The sequence below is a fragment of the Pelophylax lessonae genome, assembly GCF_965119305.1.
Source record: "Pelophylax lessonae genome assembly, chromosome: 1".
Taxonomy (NCBI): domain Eukaryota; kingdom Metazoa; phylum Chordata; class Amphibia; order Anura; family Ranidae; genus Pelophylax; species Pelophylax lessonae.
Genome location: NC_138768.1, coordinates 119,240,500 through 119,255,296, shown reverse-complemented (window position 1 = coordinate 119,255,296; position 14,797 = coordinate 119,240,500). Strand labels below are relative to the sequence as shown.

Genomic DNA, 14,797 nt, shown 5'->3' with positions numbered 1-14,797 from the left:
GTAATGAGATTACAATCCCAGCTGTATAAGCCATGGTAGATTTTTCTCTAAAAAGCTGATTTTTGTTTTTATACATTTTTATATATATCAGATTAAATGCATTATTTGCAATTTTAAGTCTTCCGTTTTGCATGGCTTATTCTCATTTCATCTGCAGTGGAATGACTTTGGCTATGTGATTACGCAGACCATTGTAGTCTGTTTATATAGAACATTAATTTATGGCTTATACTATACCTGGGAAGAAATGGTAATCTTGCTTTCGTTTTGGTTTCACTTTGTTTTAGTTTCACTTTCATTATTGAGCTACACATCACATTGCATTGATTGTTTGAAGTTAGTATTTTATGTAGAGTTATTTTTGTGTCACTTCTTGTTTGATCATACATTGTGTTTGCATGTCTTGAGAATAAATATTTTATATATATTCCACGCTGTAGACTGTACTCACTAAGATTGGTATATGCTTTTAAAAAGAAATTAATCAATTAAAAAGAATTCTCGACATTGATTTATGGCAATAGGTGAAGACTCTCCTTTTTCATAGATCTTTGCTTATTAACCATAAATAAATACACTGCTATATTCAGAGCAGTATAAATATTCTGACATAAGTACGAGCGCAAGATATTTATTATTAAATATTCTTACAGTATATTGATTTTTTGCATTCCACTCGATCTTGGTAGTTTTTGCTTTTATAGCTTATAATTACCGGTGGATCAGCGATTTGAGTCAATCAGTTGTTTTTGCTGACAGGGAGGAGACCAATCATTATTTTCCTTCGGCCTGTTTTGACCTATTACGGCTCCTCTGCACTGTATCCGGTTTCAATCCGGAGCCTGATGGAACGCATGGACGGGTTGTTCCGCCTGCGTCACTTCCGGTTCCGCTTGACGATCGAGTGGAACGCATCGGCGGCTGGTTTCCGCCTACGTCAGTTCCGGTTGAGTTTGTCTTAAGCGTGCTGCCGTTTGGAGTCGGGTCCGCCTCTGATGATGTCATTACTTTGACGACACGCGTCAGGCGACCCGGCAAACGAGCAGCACGCCACCATATACCGCGGTTTTAACCTTATGATGCTTTTATATATCCACCTTTATGTGAGTATGTTTTTGGCATAAGAATAAATGAATTGTCCATACAGTCTGCACTATCGTCCTGCCTTCTTTTATTGAGGTAAACTGGAGTTGTTATGACCATATACCTTCCCTGGTGGTTTGATCTGAACCTTTATCGTTGACCTGACATTATGGCTGCCTAATTTATTGGAGCTGATGTGACCGCATGGTGTGACCTATCCTTTGATTGATGGCCTACTTGAGTCTGTATTCATCGCTTTATATCCAATAATATCTGGTAAGCAGTTGGTGTTACTCCACGTCTGGGTGTTGGCTTCTTACATCTGCACAGTCGGAAGTTGGGAATTGGTCTACACTATCTCTCCATCTTTTAGACTATTGGGACTTTCTGTGGACGCTTTATATTGTTTACATATATTTGTTATTTAGTGTTTTGGCACTACTACATCTTTATCTATGCCTACTTAGTTTTGTAATCCACTATTTAGTTGGCTGCCTACACTTATTGTTTTATTTGATCTTCATTGATCCTGATTTAGCTGTCTGAGCGCAGATTCTCCTTTATTTCAAACATTTTTGCATTACCACACCGCAATAGTGGTGAACAGAACAACAGAACCCAGGCTTAACACCACTTCAAATCCATTAAGGTAAAATCAGATGTTCCAGATTAGGTGCCAATGGGTACACCCTCACTAGGCAGTATGCAGGCGGATCCTGCATTTTTACCCTAAATATCTAGGGGCTGGTGTTTGCTTTGCTTTTGCCATCATCATGGCAAGATCAATTGAGCTGACTAGGGCTCTCAGAAAAAAAGGTTATGAATGCCTATGAGTCTTTCGTGAGATTGAAAAAAATAGTAAAAATATGTGAAATCATGTATTGCTAACTTGTCCAAGACTGGCACAACAAGATGCTGAAAGAAGTCTCTAAGAACCCCAAAACTTTAGGATCTTCAAGTAACTCTTGTAACAGTTGGTGTCAAAGCGAGTACATCTAAAGGAAGAAATTAAGTGTTATTGTTTAGCCATGGTCTAAGCCCTGAATTAAATCCCATTGAAATACTTTAGCGGATTTGAAATAGGTAGTTAATGCAAAAAGAACACTAAAATGTCTTGCAATGGAAGGAATTTTGCATGGAGGAATGGTCAAAACTTCACAGACCTGATGCCAGAGACTGGTGGGCAATTCTGCATAAAGCCTACAAGAATCAATGTCTTCTAAATGGAGCAATACCAGCTTTTTACCCAGGCAGCACTCTGATAGGGGCAGAAAATCAGTGGCGGACTGGAAGAGAGGCACAGACAGCATGTGAAGCGGAAGAGAGGCACAGGTGTGTGTGCTGGGAGCTGCAGGGTGTGGGGAACTTCAGGCTTCTCAGCTGCGGCCGAAGCTGCAATCTTCTTCTCTCTGCCGGCCCGCCCACCACCTGTAGCACAGAGCCAATAGGGTTTTGGAGCACTTCCTTTTGCCCTGTGATAGGTGTCTGATAGGTGGCGGGCAGGGACAGAAGTCCTGCAACGGTTACTGCCGCTCCATCTTCCCGAGTGTTAATGTGCGGGGCGGGCAATGGGTGACAGCCGACTCGCTGCAGCTGTCCTAGAAGGAGGGGATTCACACACTGCTCCCTCTAGCGTACCTGAGGTTGTCACACACATGCCCGCACATTCTCCTGCCCCTCTCTCCCTGCCAGTGTGGTAATCTGTGGAGGGGATGTGAGGATGGGAAGATTAAACAAGCAGCAAACAGCCCCTCTCTCTCCCTGCTCCCTCCTCTCTCTTTCTCTCCCTGCCCTCTCTCTGGTGGCAAGCGACAGTGGCAAGTGACAAGCTGCATCTGGTGGCAGGTAACATGGCAAGTGACAAGCTGCATCTGGTGGCAGGTGACATGGCAAGTGACAAGCTGCATCAGGTGGAAGGTGACATGGCAAGGGACATGCTCCATCTGGTGGCAGGCGATGTGGCAAGTGACAAGCTGCATCTGGTGGCAGGTGACGTGGCAAGTGACAAGCTGCATCAGGTGAAAGGTGACGTGGCAAGTGACATGCTCCATCTGGTGGCAGGAGACGTGGCAAGTGACAAGCTGCATCTGGTGGCAAGTGACATGGCAAATGACACGCTGCATCAGGTGGAAGGTGACGTGGCAAGTGACACACTCCATTTGGTGGCAGGCAACGTGGCAAGTGACAAGCTGCATCTGGTGACAGGCGATAGTGGCAAATGTCACGCTGCATCTGGCGGCAGGCAACGGTGGCACGCTGCATATCTGGTGGCAAGTGACAAGCTCAGGGTTCCCACTGATTCTGCATTATGGTGAGTTGAACTATTTTTTATATATTTCAATGTAGTAATAGAAATAATGTGGTTTGATCATTCTGACACCATATCAAGCATGGTGTCGGTATGATTTAAGTGTTAACACCAGCCATTCATCCAAAACATTACCCCTACCGCTGATCAACCCTGAGATTACGTTACCCCCCTTGGCAAAATTATCACTGAATGGCATCTTGGAAATGTTGTCACCCTAGGGGGCAGGGTGCCAAATTCCCCCCGGGGCTGCTCTAATGTCCCATACCCTCAGGCTGTGCATGCCCTCCATCTCATCCCAGCCAATGGCAGGAAGGTGCTAGTAGCTGAGCGGGCTCCTCAGCTCGCTCCACATGGAAAAGATAGTTTTGGGTGCAAAAGTTTGTAGGCTGTCGAGCAACCACTGGTGGTGATGGAGGTTGGGGCCAGCAGGCTGTTTGTTAACCTCACCAGCCTGTGTATATTCTGGGGCCGGACCTGCACACTAGCATTGAGGAGGAGTACACAGGCACATGCATAAAGGGAAGAAGAACCAAAGCTGCGGGAGAACTCCTAATGTGAAGGGGGAGACTTCTGATGTAAAGAGGGATTCTGACATAAAGGGAGGCTTCTGATGTAAGTAGGAACTGCTGACACAAAGGGGGACTCCTAAAGTAAAGGTAGGGATTTCTGATGTAAAAGGAGGCTCTTGATGTTAGATAGGGGGCTCCTGATGCTAAGTATGGAGCTCCTGATGTTAAGGGGGGACTCCTGATGTGAAGTGGGGGTGCTGTTGCATGTAAACCTGACCTCCTGATAAATTTATTTTTAGTTTTAATTATCATGATATAATGGATGTGAGGGCCTTTTGGTGGGCATGATTTTTTTTTTGAGGGGGCAGCATTTCTTTCTCGGACCCAGGCAGCACAATGTCTTGGGCCAGCCCTGAGGTAGTATTTAATTTTTCCACATCAATTCTTCAAATCTATTGATATTTATGTTATGTTGAATAAATGAATGGAAAGGCAATTTTTCCTTGTGTAGTCACTTAAGTATATCACCTTTAATTGTAGGTACTGTTTGAAGAAAGATCTAATGTATGTCAGTTTAAATAAGTTAAAATAGTCAACAATTTTCATGAGGTTTACATACTTAACAAATTAAAAGTGAATGTATAGCCAAAACTTCTTGTTTTAGGTTTGGATAGAATACAGAAGGGTTAAAACTTGCATTCCTTCCATATTTTACTGTCTGTGTTGCATTGAAGAAAATTACCTTACTTCCTGTCCCAGAGATTAAACTGGAGGTTAGATAAAATCTCTCCAGTAAGTGGAATTCTTCACTTAGATAGTTGGAACAGGTGCCTCAATTGAAATATTTCCTCGTACTTCTTTTTCTAGAGGCAATTATAAAATATTTTATTTTCCATTACTTTGTGTCCCTGTGACTGAACAAATGTAAAGGGTGAACCTACCTAATGGGGACACAAACAGCAATATATAACTTTCCTACTTTATTCATAACTAGCACAAATGTATTGGCTTGACATATACACTATATTACCAAAAGTATTGGGACACCTGCATTTACATGCACAAGAAATTTAATGGCATCCCGATCTTAGTCCGTTGGGTTTGATATTGAGCTGACCCACCCTTTGCAGCTATAATAGCTTCAGCTCTACTGGGAAAGCTCTCCACAAGGTTTAGAAGTGTGTCTTTGGCAATGTTCCAGAAGCACATTTGTGAGGTCAGGTCCGTCAATATTATTGATTGGACCCTGGGCAAACATTTACTTGGGCCCTCCCAAATCCACTTATCAACTATTCTCAGGCAGTGCAGGCTCAAGGGGCACCTGCTTTAGGCCACACAACAATGACTGGGCCTGGGGCAGCTGCCCCTTTTGCCCTGCCTTAAAGACGGCCCTGGGTCAGGTACTGATGTTGAACAAGAAGGCCTGGGTCACAGGTGTTCTATCGGGTTGAGATCAGGACTCTGTGCAGGCCAGTTAAGTTCCTCCACCCCAAACTCGCCCATCCATGTCTTTATGGACCTTGCTTTGTGCACTGGTGCGCAGTCATGTGGGAACAGGAAGGGGCCATCTCTAAATTTTTCCCACAAAGTTGGGAACATGAAATTGTCCACAAGCTGACACCTTAAGAATTCCCTTCACTGGAACTAAAGGGCCAAGCCCAGCCCCTGAAAACAACCCAACACCATAATCCCCTCTCCACCAATTGATTTGGACCAGTGCACAAAGCAAGGTCCATAAAGACATTGATGAGCAAGTTTGGGGTGGAGGCACTTGACTGGCTAGCAGTCTGGATCTGAACCCGATAGAACACCTTTGAGATGAATTAGAGCAGAGACTGCGAGCCAGGCATTCTCGTCCATTTTAGTGCCTGACCTCACAATGCGTTTCGGGAAGAATGGTCAAACATTCCTATAGACACTCCTAAACCTTGTGGACAGCCTTCCCAGAAGAGTTGAAGCTGCTATAGCTGCAATGGGTGGGCCAACATCCTACAGACTAAATCTGGGATGCCAATTAAAGTTAATTTGTATGTAAAGGCAGGCGTCCCAATACTTATGGTAATATAGTGTACTTAAAGGGCTCTTTCACATTGGCGGCTGGGGGAGGGGGTAAAAACCGGTGACTGAGTTCCAACAACCAACCCAAAGCCTGGGATTACAGCATTGCAGCCTGACAGGTATGAACACATGCCATAGTCACAACAATTTTAACTCAGGAGGTAGAGTTTGACAATGCTTTTCAAACTCGCCCATGAAGACCAATGGGACCGCACTGTAACTGCTAACCAAACACTTGGCTCACAGTTACTGAACCGTCCCACAGCGTAAAATTGCCTTGAGGCAACTAAAAAAAAGTGATAAAAACGAAACAAAAAACAAGCATCAGGAAGCAGCATAACCCACCCCCCCGAACGCCCGCCAGCTACCTGTATACCAGAAAAACTATCCAGATCCAGAAAACAGTAAGCAATATCAATGTAAAAAATCCCTAAGATGGTCAATTTACCAATGTTTTCACCCACGATTCACACATTTTCATAACAATCTTATGTGAAAAACTTGTGGCTCTTCGGTTAAAACTTTTTATTAGAAACATTGGTGTTAGGTGATAGTGTGTGTGTATTTTTCCCCTCCTCTATGCTTTAAAATGTACAATGTGCTCACTGATATTCATTATAGTTTTCCATATGAATCATTAGCTGACAGGAGGTTGAGGCATTAAAATGATGGTAATTAGCATTTAGGAAAATATGATTACATCCTGAGGTTAATGGTTCATGTTTAAAAAATGGTCATCATTATTTCTCATTAAATGAGCTTTGTCTACCCTGTGTTGATGTATAATGTCCATTGTATACTCATATAAAGACAAATCATTGTTCTATTTATGTAAAAGAGTACAGTGTATGAAGCAGTATTTGTGTATCTGTGTGGCTGAAATAATTACTACTTGATATTAGTGTTTTTCCACTAAAACACATTTCTGCTTTAAATTGGCACATTTACCTATTCATTAACACATGGCCAAAACACGCGATGGGGAAGCAGCATTTTGTCTGAATTAGTGGCATGTTTTTAAATTATGCATGTTGCGCAAATCAGATTTTAATAGCCTTCTGAAAGTATAAAGCGGGAAAATAATAATCATGGGGTGCAATAATAGAATGGTCTGGGAGGCTGCTGACTCCTGGGTTTTGCTGGACAGAATCAAACTTCTCTAGGTACATAGCATTAACAGAAACTTTACTATACTCTTTATTTGAGTAAGCCCCCACATAGAGTTATTATTCTAGCATATACTTAAAGGTAATATTTGACAGGACTTTTACAAGTTTTGTTTATTGTACTTCATATGCAAATTTTTAAATGCTCCAAGACTATTCTATTATTGCACCCCATGATTAGTATTTTCCCAATTTATATGTTGACTCCTGGATATTGCTGGGCAGAATCAGAATTCAGTAGGTACATAGCATAACCGGAAATTATAGCATATACAATATTGTGCAAACGTTTTAGGCAGGTGTGAAGAAATGCTGTAAAGTAAGAATGCTTTCAAAAATATAAATTTTAATTGTTTATTTATCAATTTAAAAAATGCAAAATAAGCAAACAGAAGAAAAATCTAAATCAAATCAATATTTGGTGGGACTACCCTTTGGCTTCAAACCAGCATCAATTCTTATACTTGCACACTTTGCTCACTTGCACAAAGTCAGGGATTTTGTAGGATTAATACATACGCCATGGCAAGACTGAGCACAGCTGTGACAGTACTCACCGTCACTGGGAGTGAAAGACAAATACTTAATGGACACTGAGAAAATGGTTTGAATAACTTCAAACGGGAGAGTAATATTTATCAACAATATCTCTGAAGAAATATGAAGATTTAATCCCAATTTACCCTGTGAGACCTATAGCCTGTTGCCATGAAGTCTGTGACTCCTAAATAATAAAAAGCAATGCTTTAGATGTGTATTCCATGTACTTCTGTCAGAATATTTATACTGCTCTGAGATATGTCAGGATTATTGGGGAGATTAAATAAAAGAAAAATGGAAATATGTCATATTCTGTTCTATATAGAGATTTTGAGCAGTGACATTAATTTTGTTAGAGGTTACTGAAAGTTCAAAACTCCTTTTAAGATGTATATTCAGGAGATTCTTAAAAGGTTCCAACAGACATGCTGTGTTGACTTAAGGTAATAAATAAATAGATAGCCTGTTGACTTTCTTTAGATAAATTCTAGCTGATGCTATACCCAGGTAATCTTGTTTGTGTGGTGACCATAAACACCAGTCAAGTATTCTGTGTTTAAATCCATTTAAAAATAAGATTTATAGATACATTATAATCCTATGTAAAAGAATATTAACAATGAAGTATATATATAAATAACATACATAGATATGTAGGAAATCGTTCTATATTATAGTGTGTTTCATATTCTTGCTAAATTCTAGTTTTGATGACTCATCACTGCATGTCAAGAAAGATTTCAGTAAACCTTAGTAAGTGGTAAAGTGGTCATAAAACTTGCCAAAGAAGTCTAGTCTAGAAGGTCTGGGATTATAGGCTCTTTGTCAATATAAGGTTCAAAGTTTATTTCTTATATTGCTATATACTGAATCTAAAGAGCAATACAATACTGCCCTCTTTGGTACTGCTACTAAGTGAAGTCTTTGGTTAAACAGTCATTTCCAATATATATAGATATATATTAATAATATATTCTTAATTATAAATGGTGTTACCAGATTAAATCCTTACCTAGATACATGATGGAGATATTAGATGGACATGTATATTAGATGAGAGTATGGATAGATTTTTATGTTGTTTTTATGATTATTCTTAAAAAAATCATCACATAGTTTTAAATATCCAATATACTGGATGAGTAGAGGTGTTGCCCAATGACCTCACCAGTTAATGGATAACTAATCCCAACCAATGGGGATAAAGTTCCTCCTTCTGGGTTTGTCTTATGGTAATTTCCTGGCCTTTTGTTCAATACAATATAAAAAGGGACCCCAGATGAGATGTGACACACACATTACGACAACACTCATTACACTTACAACACACACACTACTCACATCCATACATATACTCATCTATACATACTCCATTTTGCTCCATCATTTATCTGAAACTTTGAAGGACGCCAAAGGAAACTCCTCCCTAACTGGCCACCATTTTGGGAAGGCAGCCATCTTAAGGACTCTGGTAATGACCATTTTAAGCTAGCAGCCACCTTAAGTGTGGTAAATATACCTTGCTGTTTATTTGATTTTATTCAATATTGTTTATTTCCTTCCTTATATGTTTTATATTGCATATTCAAGGGTAACGAGATTACAGTCCCAGCCTTATGAACTATGTCGATTTTTCTTTAAAAACTGATTTTTGTTTTTATGCGTTTTTATTAATATCAGATTTAGAGCATTATTAGCGATCTAGTCTCCCGTTTTGCATAGCCTATTCTCGCTCCATCTGCAGTGGAGTGACTGATGGCTGCGCAATTCGCAGACAATTGTGGTCGGATTATATAGAACACTTAAATATGGTTTCTACTATACCTGGGGAAAATGTAATCTTGCTTTTTTTTTTACTTTCATCATTGAGCTAAATATCACATTGCATTTATTGTTTTAAGTTTTTATTTTATATAAAGTTATCTCTTTGTGTCATCTCAAATCTAATAATTTATTGTGAATACATGTCTTGTGAATAAATATACTTATATATTCCCTACTGTAGACTATTTTCACTAAGATTGGTATATGCTGTTAAAAAGAAGTTAATCGATTAAAAATAATTCGTTACATATTGATTTGTGGAAATAAGTTGAGATTCTCCTACCTTACAGATCTTTGCTTATTTACATAAATAAACACTGTTATATTCAGAGCAGTATAAATATTCTGACACTTCAATGTAGGAGATGGACAGACTGTCACTGGCAGGCTCTCCCTATTGTCTGTCTATTCAGGTGTGTTGTGGATTGTGTTAAGTCTGCATGTTTCATTATGAAATGTTAATGACTTCAGATTGTTTCTGTCCAGATGGCTAGATAATTAGTTCAGGTTAATTCCATTTCTGTATACAATTTTATCTGCATATGATTATGTAATTAGGCAACCCCTGACCTGTGTGTGATCAGGGGGGAGGGGGGGGGGTCCATGCTGTATATAGATTCTGAATGACTGTTCTAAAAAAACAGAGATTCCAGTACAAGCTAAATTGTCGGCTAGCTTTGTATGGGGCGGCTGGGAAAATCTGGTATCTATGTTCCCAACTGGGAGGAAACCGTATACTGACGGAAGTCCACAAGTACAATGTGGGTTGCGGTTCTGTTACAACAGCAAAAAGAGACAACGTAGTTGCTGTATACTGCATCAGCAAGGTTGCTCCCAGGCAAAGATTTCAAAGCAGACTGGGGTTTCAAGATGTGCTCTTCAAGCTCTTTTGAAGAAATACAAAGAAACAGGCAACATTGAGGACCATAGACAGGTCGACTAAGGAAACTTAATGCAGCAGATGAAAGACACATCATGCTTACTTCCCTTTGACAATGGAAGATGTCAAGCAATGTCAGCTCAGAACTGGTCCTGGAAGTGATGGTTTGGCCTCCACAGAGCCCTCTTCTGAACATCATTGAGTTTGTCTGGAATTCATTGAAGAGACAGAAGGATTTGAGGCAGCCTTCATCTACAGAAGATCTGTGGTTAGTTCTCCAAGGTGTTTGGAACACTCTACCTGCCGAGTTCCTTTAAAAACTGTGTGCAAGTGTACCTAGAAGAATTGATGCTGTTATGAAGTAAAGGGTGGTCACACTAAACATTGATTTGATATGGATTTCTCTTCTGTTCATTTACTTTCTAGTTTGTCAATTGATAAAAAAAATATTACCCCTTCTATTTCTGAAAGCATTCCTCGTTAACAGCATTTTTTCACACCTGCCTAAAAAGTTTGCACAGTAGTGCATATTTGAATAAGCCTGCATTGGGAGTTATTGATATATTCTTATAGGTAATATTTGACAGGAATTTCACTTGTTTTGTTTATTGTATTTAATTTGCAGATAGTAAACCTTTCAGTAACTTAACAAGTCTGCAGTAATATATTTTCGAAATGTCACGTAATGCAGCATAAATGTCAACTTTCCAAAAAGCTCTTCCTTTGCCATTAAAAAAGAAAATTATTGAGCTCCAGTCAAGTGACTTTGTCTTAGCTGAGAAGATGCAATTAGTCTGCCACAGCCAGGATAAAGAATTTTCTCAGTCTCCTCTACTCCAGTGACAGGACAGCAACATTGTAGCTCTTCAATAAGTCAATGAGAAGCTGCAGTAGGGGGCTGATCAGAGGGTGTCAGACATTTGTAAGAATTTTTTATTAACAAAGCCAAGTATTACACCAGGAGCTACATCAGGGGTCCTCAAACTTTTTAAACAGGGGGCCAGTTCACGGTCCCTCAGACACTGTTGGGGGCCGGACTATAGTTTGAAAAAAAATATGAACGAATTCCAATGAGCATATTTTTTATTGTTTTATTTATATAGTGGCGGCTGATGGTCAAAATTTTTTTTTGGGGGGGGGGGGGCGCAAATAGAAAAATGTAATAGGCATTGCTTTGCGGCAAAAAACACTGTAAAAAATTGCGTTACTTTGAGGTCACAAAAGTGTGAAAGGGGCCTTCAGTAATCAAGGTATAGTGTGCCCCCTTCAATGCAGAGTGACCACAGCGTGCCCCCATTCAATGCAGAGAGACCAGCGTGCCCCCATTCAATGCAGAGAGACCAGCGTGCCCCCATTCAATGCAGAGAGACCAGCGTGCCCCCATTCAAAGCAGAGAGACCAGCGTGCTCGCATTCAACGCAGAGAGACCAGCGTGCTGTGCCCCCTTCAATGCAGAGAGACCAGTCAGTGCACTTACTTGCAGCAGCAGCTTCTCCTCAGTCCCCCTGCGTCTCCTCGAGTCCTCCCGCCTCCTCCTCGGCCAATGGCATGGGTTCGCCTTTCGGCCAATCAGGAAGCGGGTCTCGGTATTGTCGCTATTGTCACACAAATGGGTGGGCTAGGGCGCACTGTTTTGCGCCCCGGGTCCACCCTTTTCTGAAGCCTATTAGAGCCTCTGGCTCTAATTAGGTGATTCAGAAAAAAAAAACAACATGAATGATACATCCCGGCTGGCGGGTCGGGTTCAGGAATGGAAGAGCACAAAAAGCCGCACAACCGGTTGGAGATGCAAAAAGTAAAATCCAAATTTATTGCAATCAAAAAGATAAAATCATCCAAGATGAGTCCACTGTCTATGGAGAATATTGAGTACTGTAGTTTGGTGCCATTCCACGCAATTTTAATGCATGGCATGGTAGGTATGTATTTACTTGGCATAACATCATCTTTTGAATTTTACAAAAAAAGGGTATTTTATTTTGTTTGTGTGCAAAAAAATTCCTTAAAGTGTATGTTTTCCAAAATAATTGCGTTTGAAAAACTGCTGCGCAAATACCATGTGACATAAAAAATTGCAACACCCACCATTTCTACCTGTATGTGAGGAGTGTCAGAATTCACCTGCTAGGGAAGTTGTTAAAGGGAGTGTGTATTTGTAATCTTGCTCTTTAAGTCTTTAAGCTTTTTTTCGCATTAGTACATATTGAGGAATACGTACTAATAAAGGACATGTAATTCAGGTATAGGCAGGGGGGGTTGGGGGGGGGGGGTGCATACTAATACTGGAACATTTTTTATGCTAATACAGGGAGAGCATTCAGGTAAAAAATATGCTGTCTTTGGAATCACTTTAATATTATGATAATTTATCAGGCCACATGCCTTCAAAATGGGAGGGTGCTTTGAGGCAGGGGGGCTCCCTCCTACAAAGCACCTTGTCCCTATGTTTGTGAGGACAAGGGCCTCTTCCCTACAATCCTGGGCGGTGGTGGTGGTGGTCTGTTGGTGGGGAGCTTATCAGAATCTGGAAGCCCCGTTTAACAAGGAGCCCGCAGCAACAACATCAATCTCGATGAACGCCGGCTGCCAACCCGAAATAAAAAAAAAAGAGGTCGGCCCCCAACGCTGGCTCCCGCCAAATGACAGCTCTACCGCCACCCGATGCTAAATACATAAAGGAGTTGGGCTACCTGCTAGCTATTCATTGGTTGTTCATAACACCAGCAGCCGCCCACTTCTTACAAAAACGTTAGTGCTCACAAACACTGCTGAAAACACTGCTACATGCTGGAAAAAACACTAATAATTTGTTTTTTAAGCTTTTTTGTGCTTGGAGTCTGATTGTTGTAAATTATACTTGCTTGCAGCGTTTTTCCTGTATCATACACAGTTTTTCATTCACTGGCAATGTGCCTTTGAATTTGCTAGCAAATGTGACTTCTTCAGGAAGAGTCAATTCCCTATAACAGCTCTTCCCTGCTTTACATCATAGTTCCTTCTCTCCTGGCTCAGCTTCTCTGCTCTTCCCTTCTTTCACCTTCATACACAATCTTTTATGTAGCAGCCAGGGGAGGGTTTAAGGGATATACTATAAAGCGGGGGTTTCTCAACCAGGGTTCCTCCAGAGATTGCTAAGGGTTAGAGTGTACTTCTTCCACTGACTATTAATATAAGGGGTCCTTCTCCCATTGACCACCAATGTGTGGAAGCACTACACAGACTATCATAATAAGAAGGCACTTTTCCATTGACCACCAATGTAATTTTCACCACTGATGTTTCTTTTCTTATCTGGCCATTATTATTATCATTTGTTCCATTTCATGATTTTTACTGAAACATTTTTTTTCTTATAAATCAGGGGAGTGTTATGTTGTAAAAAGAACTCCGCTCTGGGTGTGAAATATGCTAGACATACTACATTCTATATTCTTTTATGTATTAGTATATATACAGCTTTCTGATCACGCAAATGTGCCACGAGCCAGAGATGTAACGATTTAGCAAGAGTTCCCTGAGACATGAAAATTGATTCAAGGGTTCCTCTGTATTAAAAAGTTTGAGAAATGCTGCTATAGAGTGAGTGACATTTTTGATAGCTCTGAGTTTGCTGGGGCTAATTACATTGCATCCAAGATGGCGGCTCCCAGCAGCAAGCCCAGGGCTTTTGGAGGTCTGTACAAGGGGGGCTTTTATAGGTCAAAACCATTCATAAAATACATTGAATGCACATATAATCTTATGGGAAGATTGTTGTTGAAATTAATTGCCTGGTTATAGGGTCTCTTTAAAAACAAAAACAAAATATACTGGTTGATTAACTAATCAGAGCTTTCTTGTAAATAGCTATGTTGCATTTTGCAGGTCGTTTAAGAAAAAATATGAAACCTGGTTATTCAGCTACCACCCTGAATTCAACAAACGATATGCCCTGTGACCCTGATGGCGTTGCTCAGGAAAAGCTCACTGAAGTTACACGGATTGTTACAAAACTTTAACCTAATAGAAATGGTTTTTTTTTGTTGTTTTTTTTAGTTTTATATTCTCTATAAAATATGTGATTATAAATAAATTATTGTAATCATACAGTTTTCATTGTATTTTATTCCAAGAAAAGGTTAAATATTTGACTTGAATTCAAATGCCTTCCCAATTTTGTGTATCATACAATCAACAAGCATAAGTACAGTTTTAAGTTATCCAATGAACAGAAGGAGGCAAGCAAAGCTGTAAATGTAACCCAGGAAACACTGGTGCCACCTTACTGTATGTGCATTGTGTCAGAGATGTGCCTGGGTTAAAGAGGAGCTTCAGCCAGGTTCCCAAAAGTTAAAAGTCATCAACTACAAAAACTGTGGCTGCTGACTTTTAATAACCAGACACTCATCTGTCCAGGGATCCAGCACTGTCTCCTCATCCAGGTCGG

At 40.4% G+C, this 14,797-nt stretch overlaps 1 protein-coding gene across 1 annotated transcript in view; it reads left to right on the top strand.

Moving 5' to 3' along the window:
- The window catches only part of SHISAL2B (shisa like 2B), a 149,357-nt gene extending 134,962 nt beyond the window's left edge, over window positions 1-14,395 (top strand). The window contains exon 3 of the mRNA XM_082248193.1: window positions 14,236-14,395. Within this exon, the coding sequence (XP_082104319.1) occupies window positions 14,236-14,369 (134 nt within the window). The 3' untranslated portion in view covers window positions 14,370-14,395. The remainder of the gene's footprint in view (window positions 1-14,235) is intronic.
- Window positions 14,396-14,797: the final 402 nt, after the last annotated feature.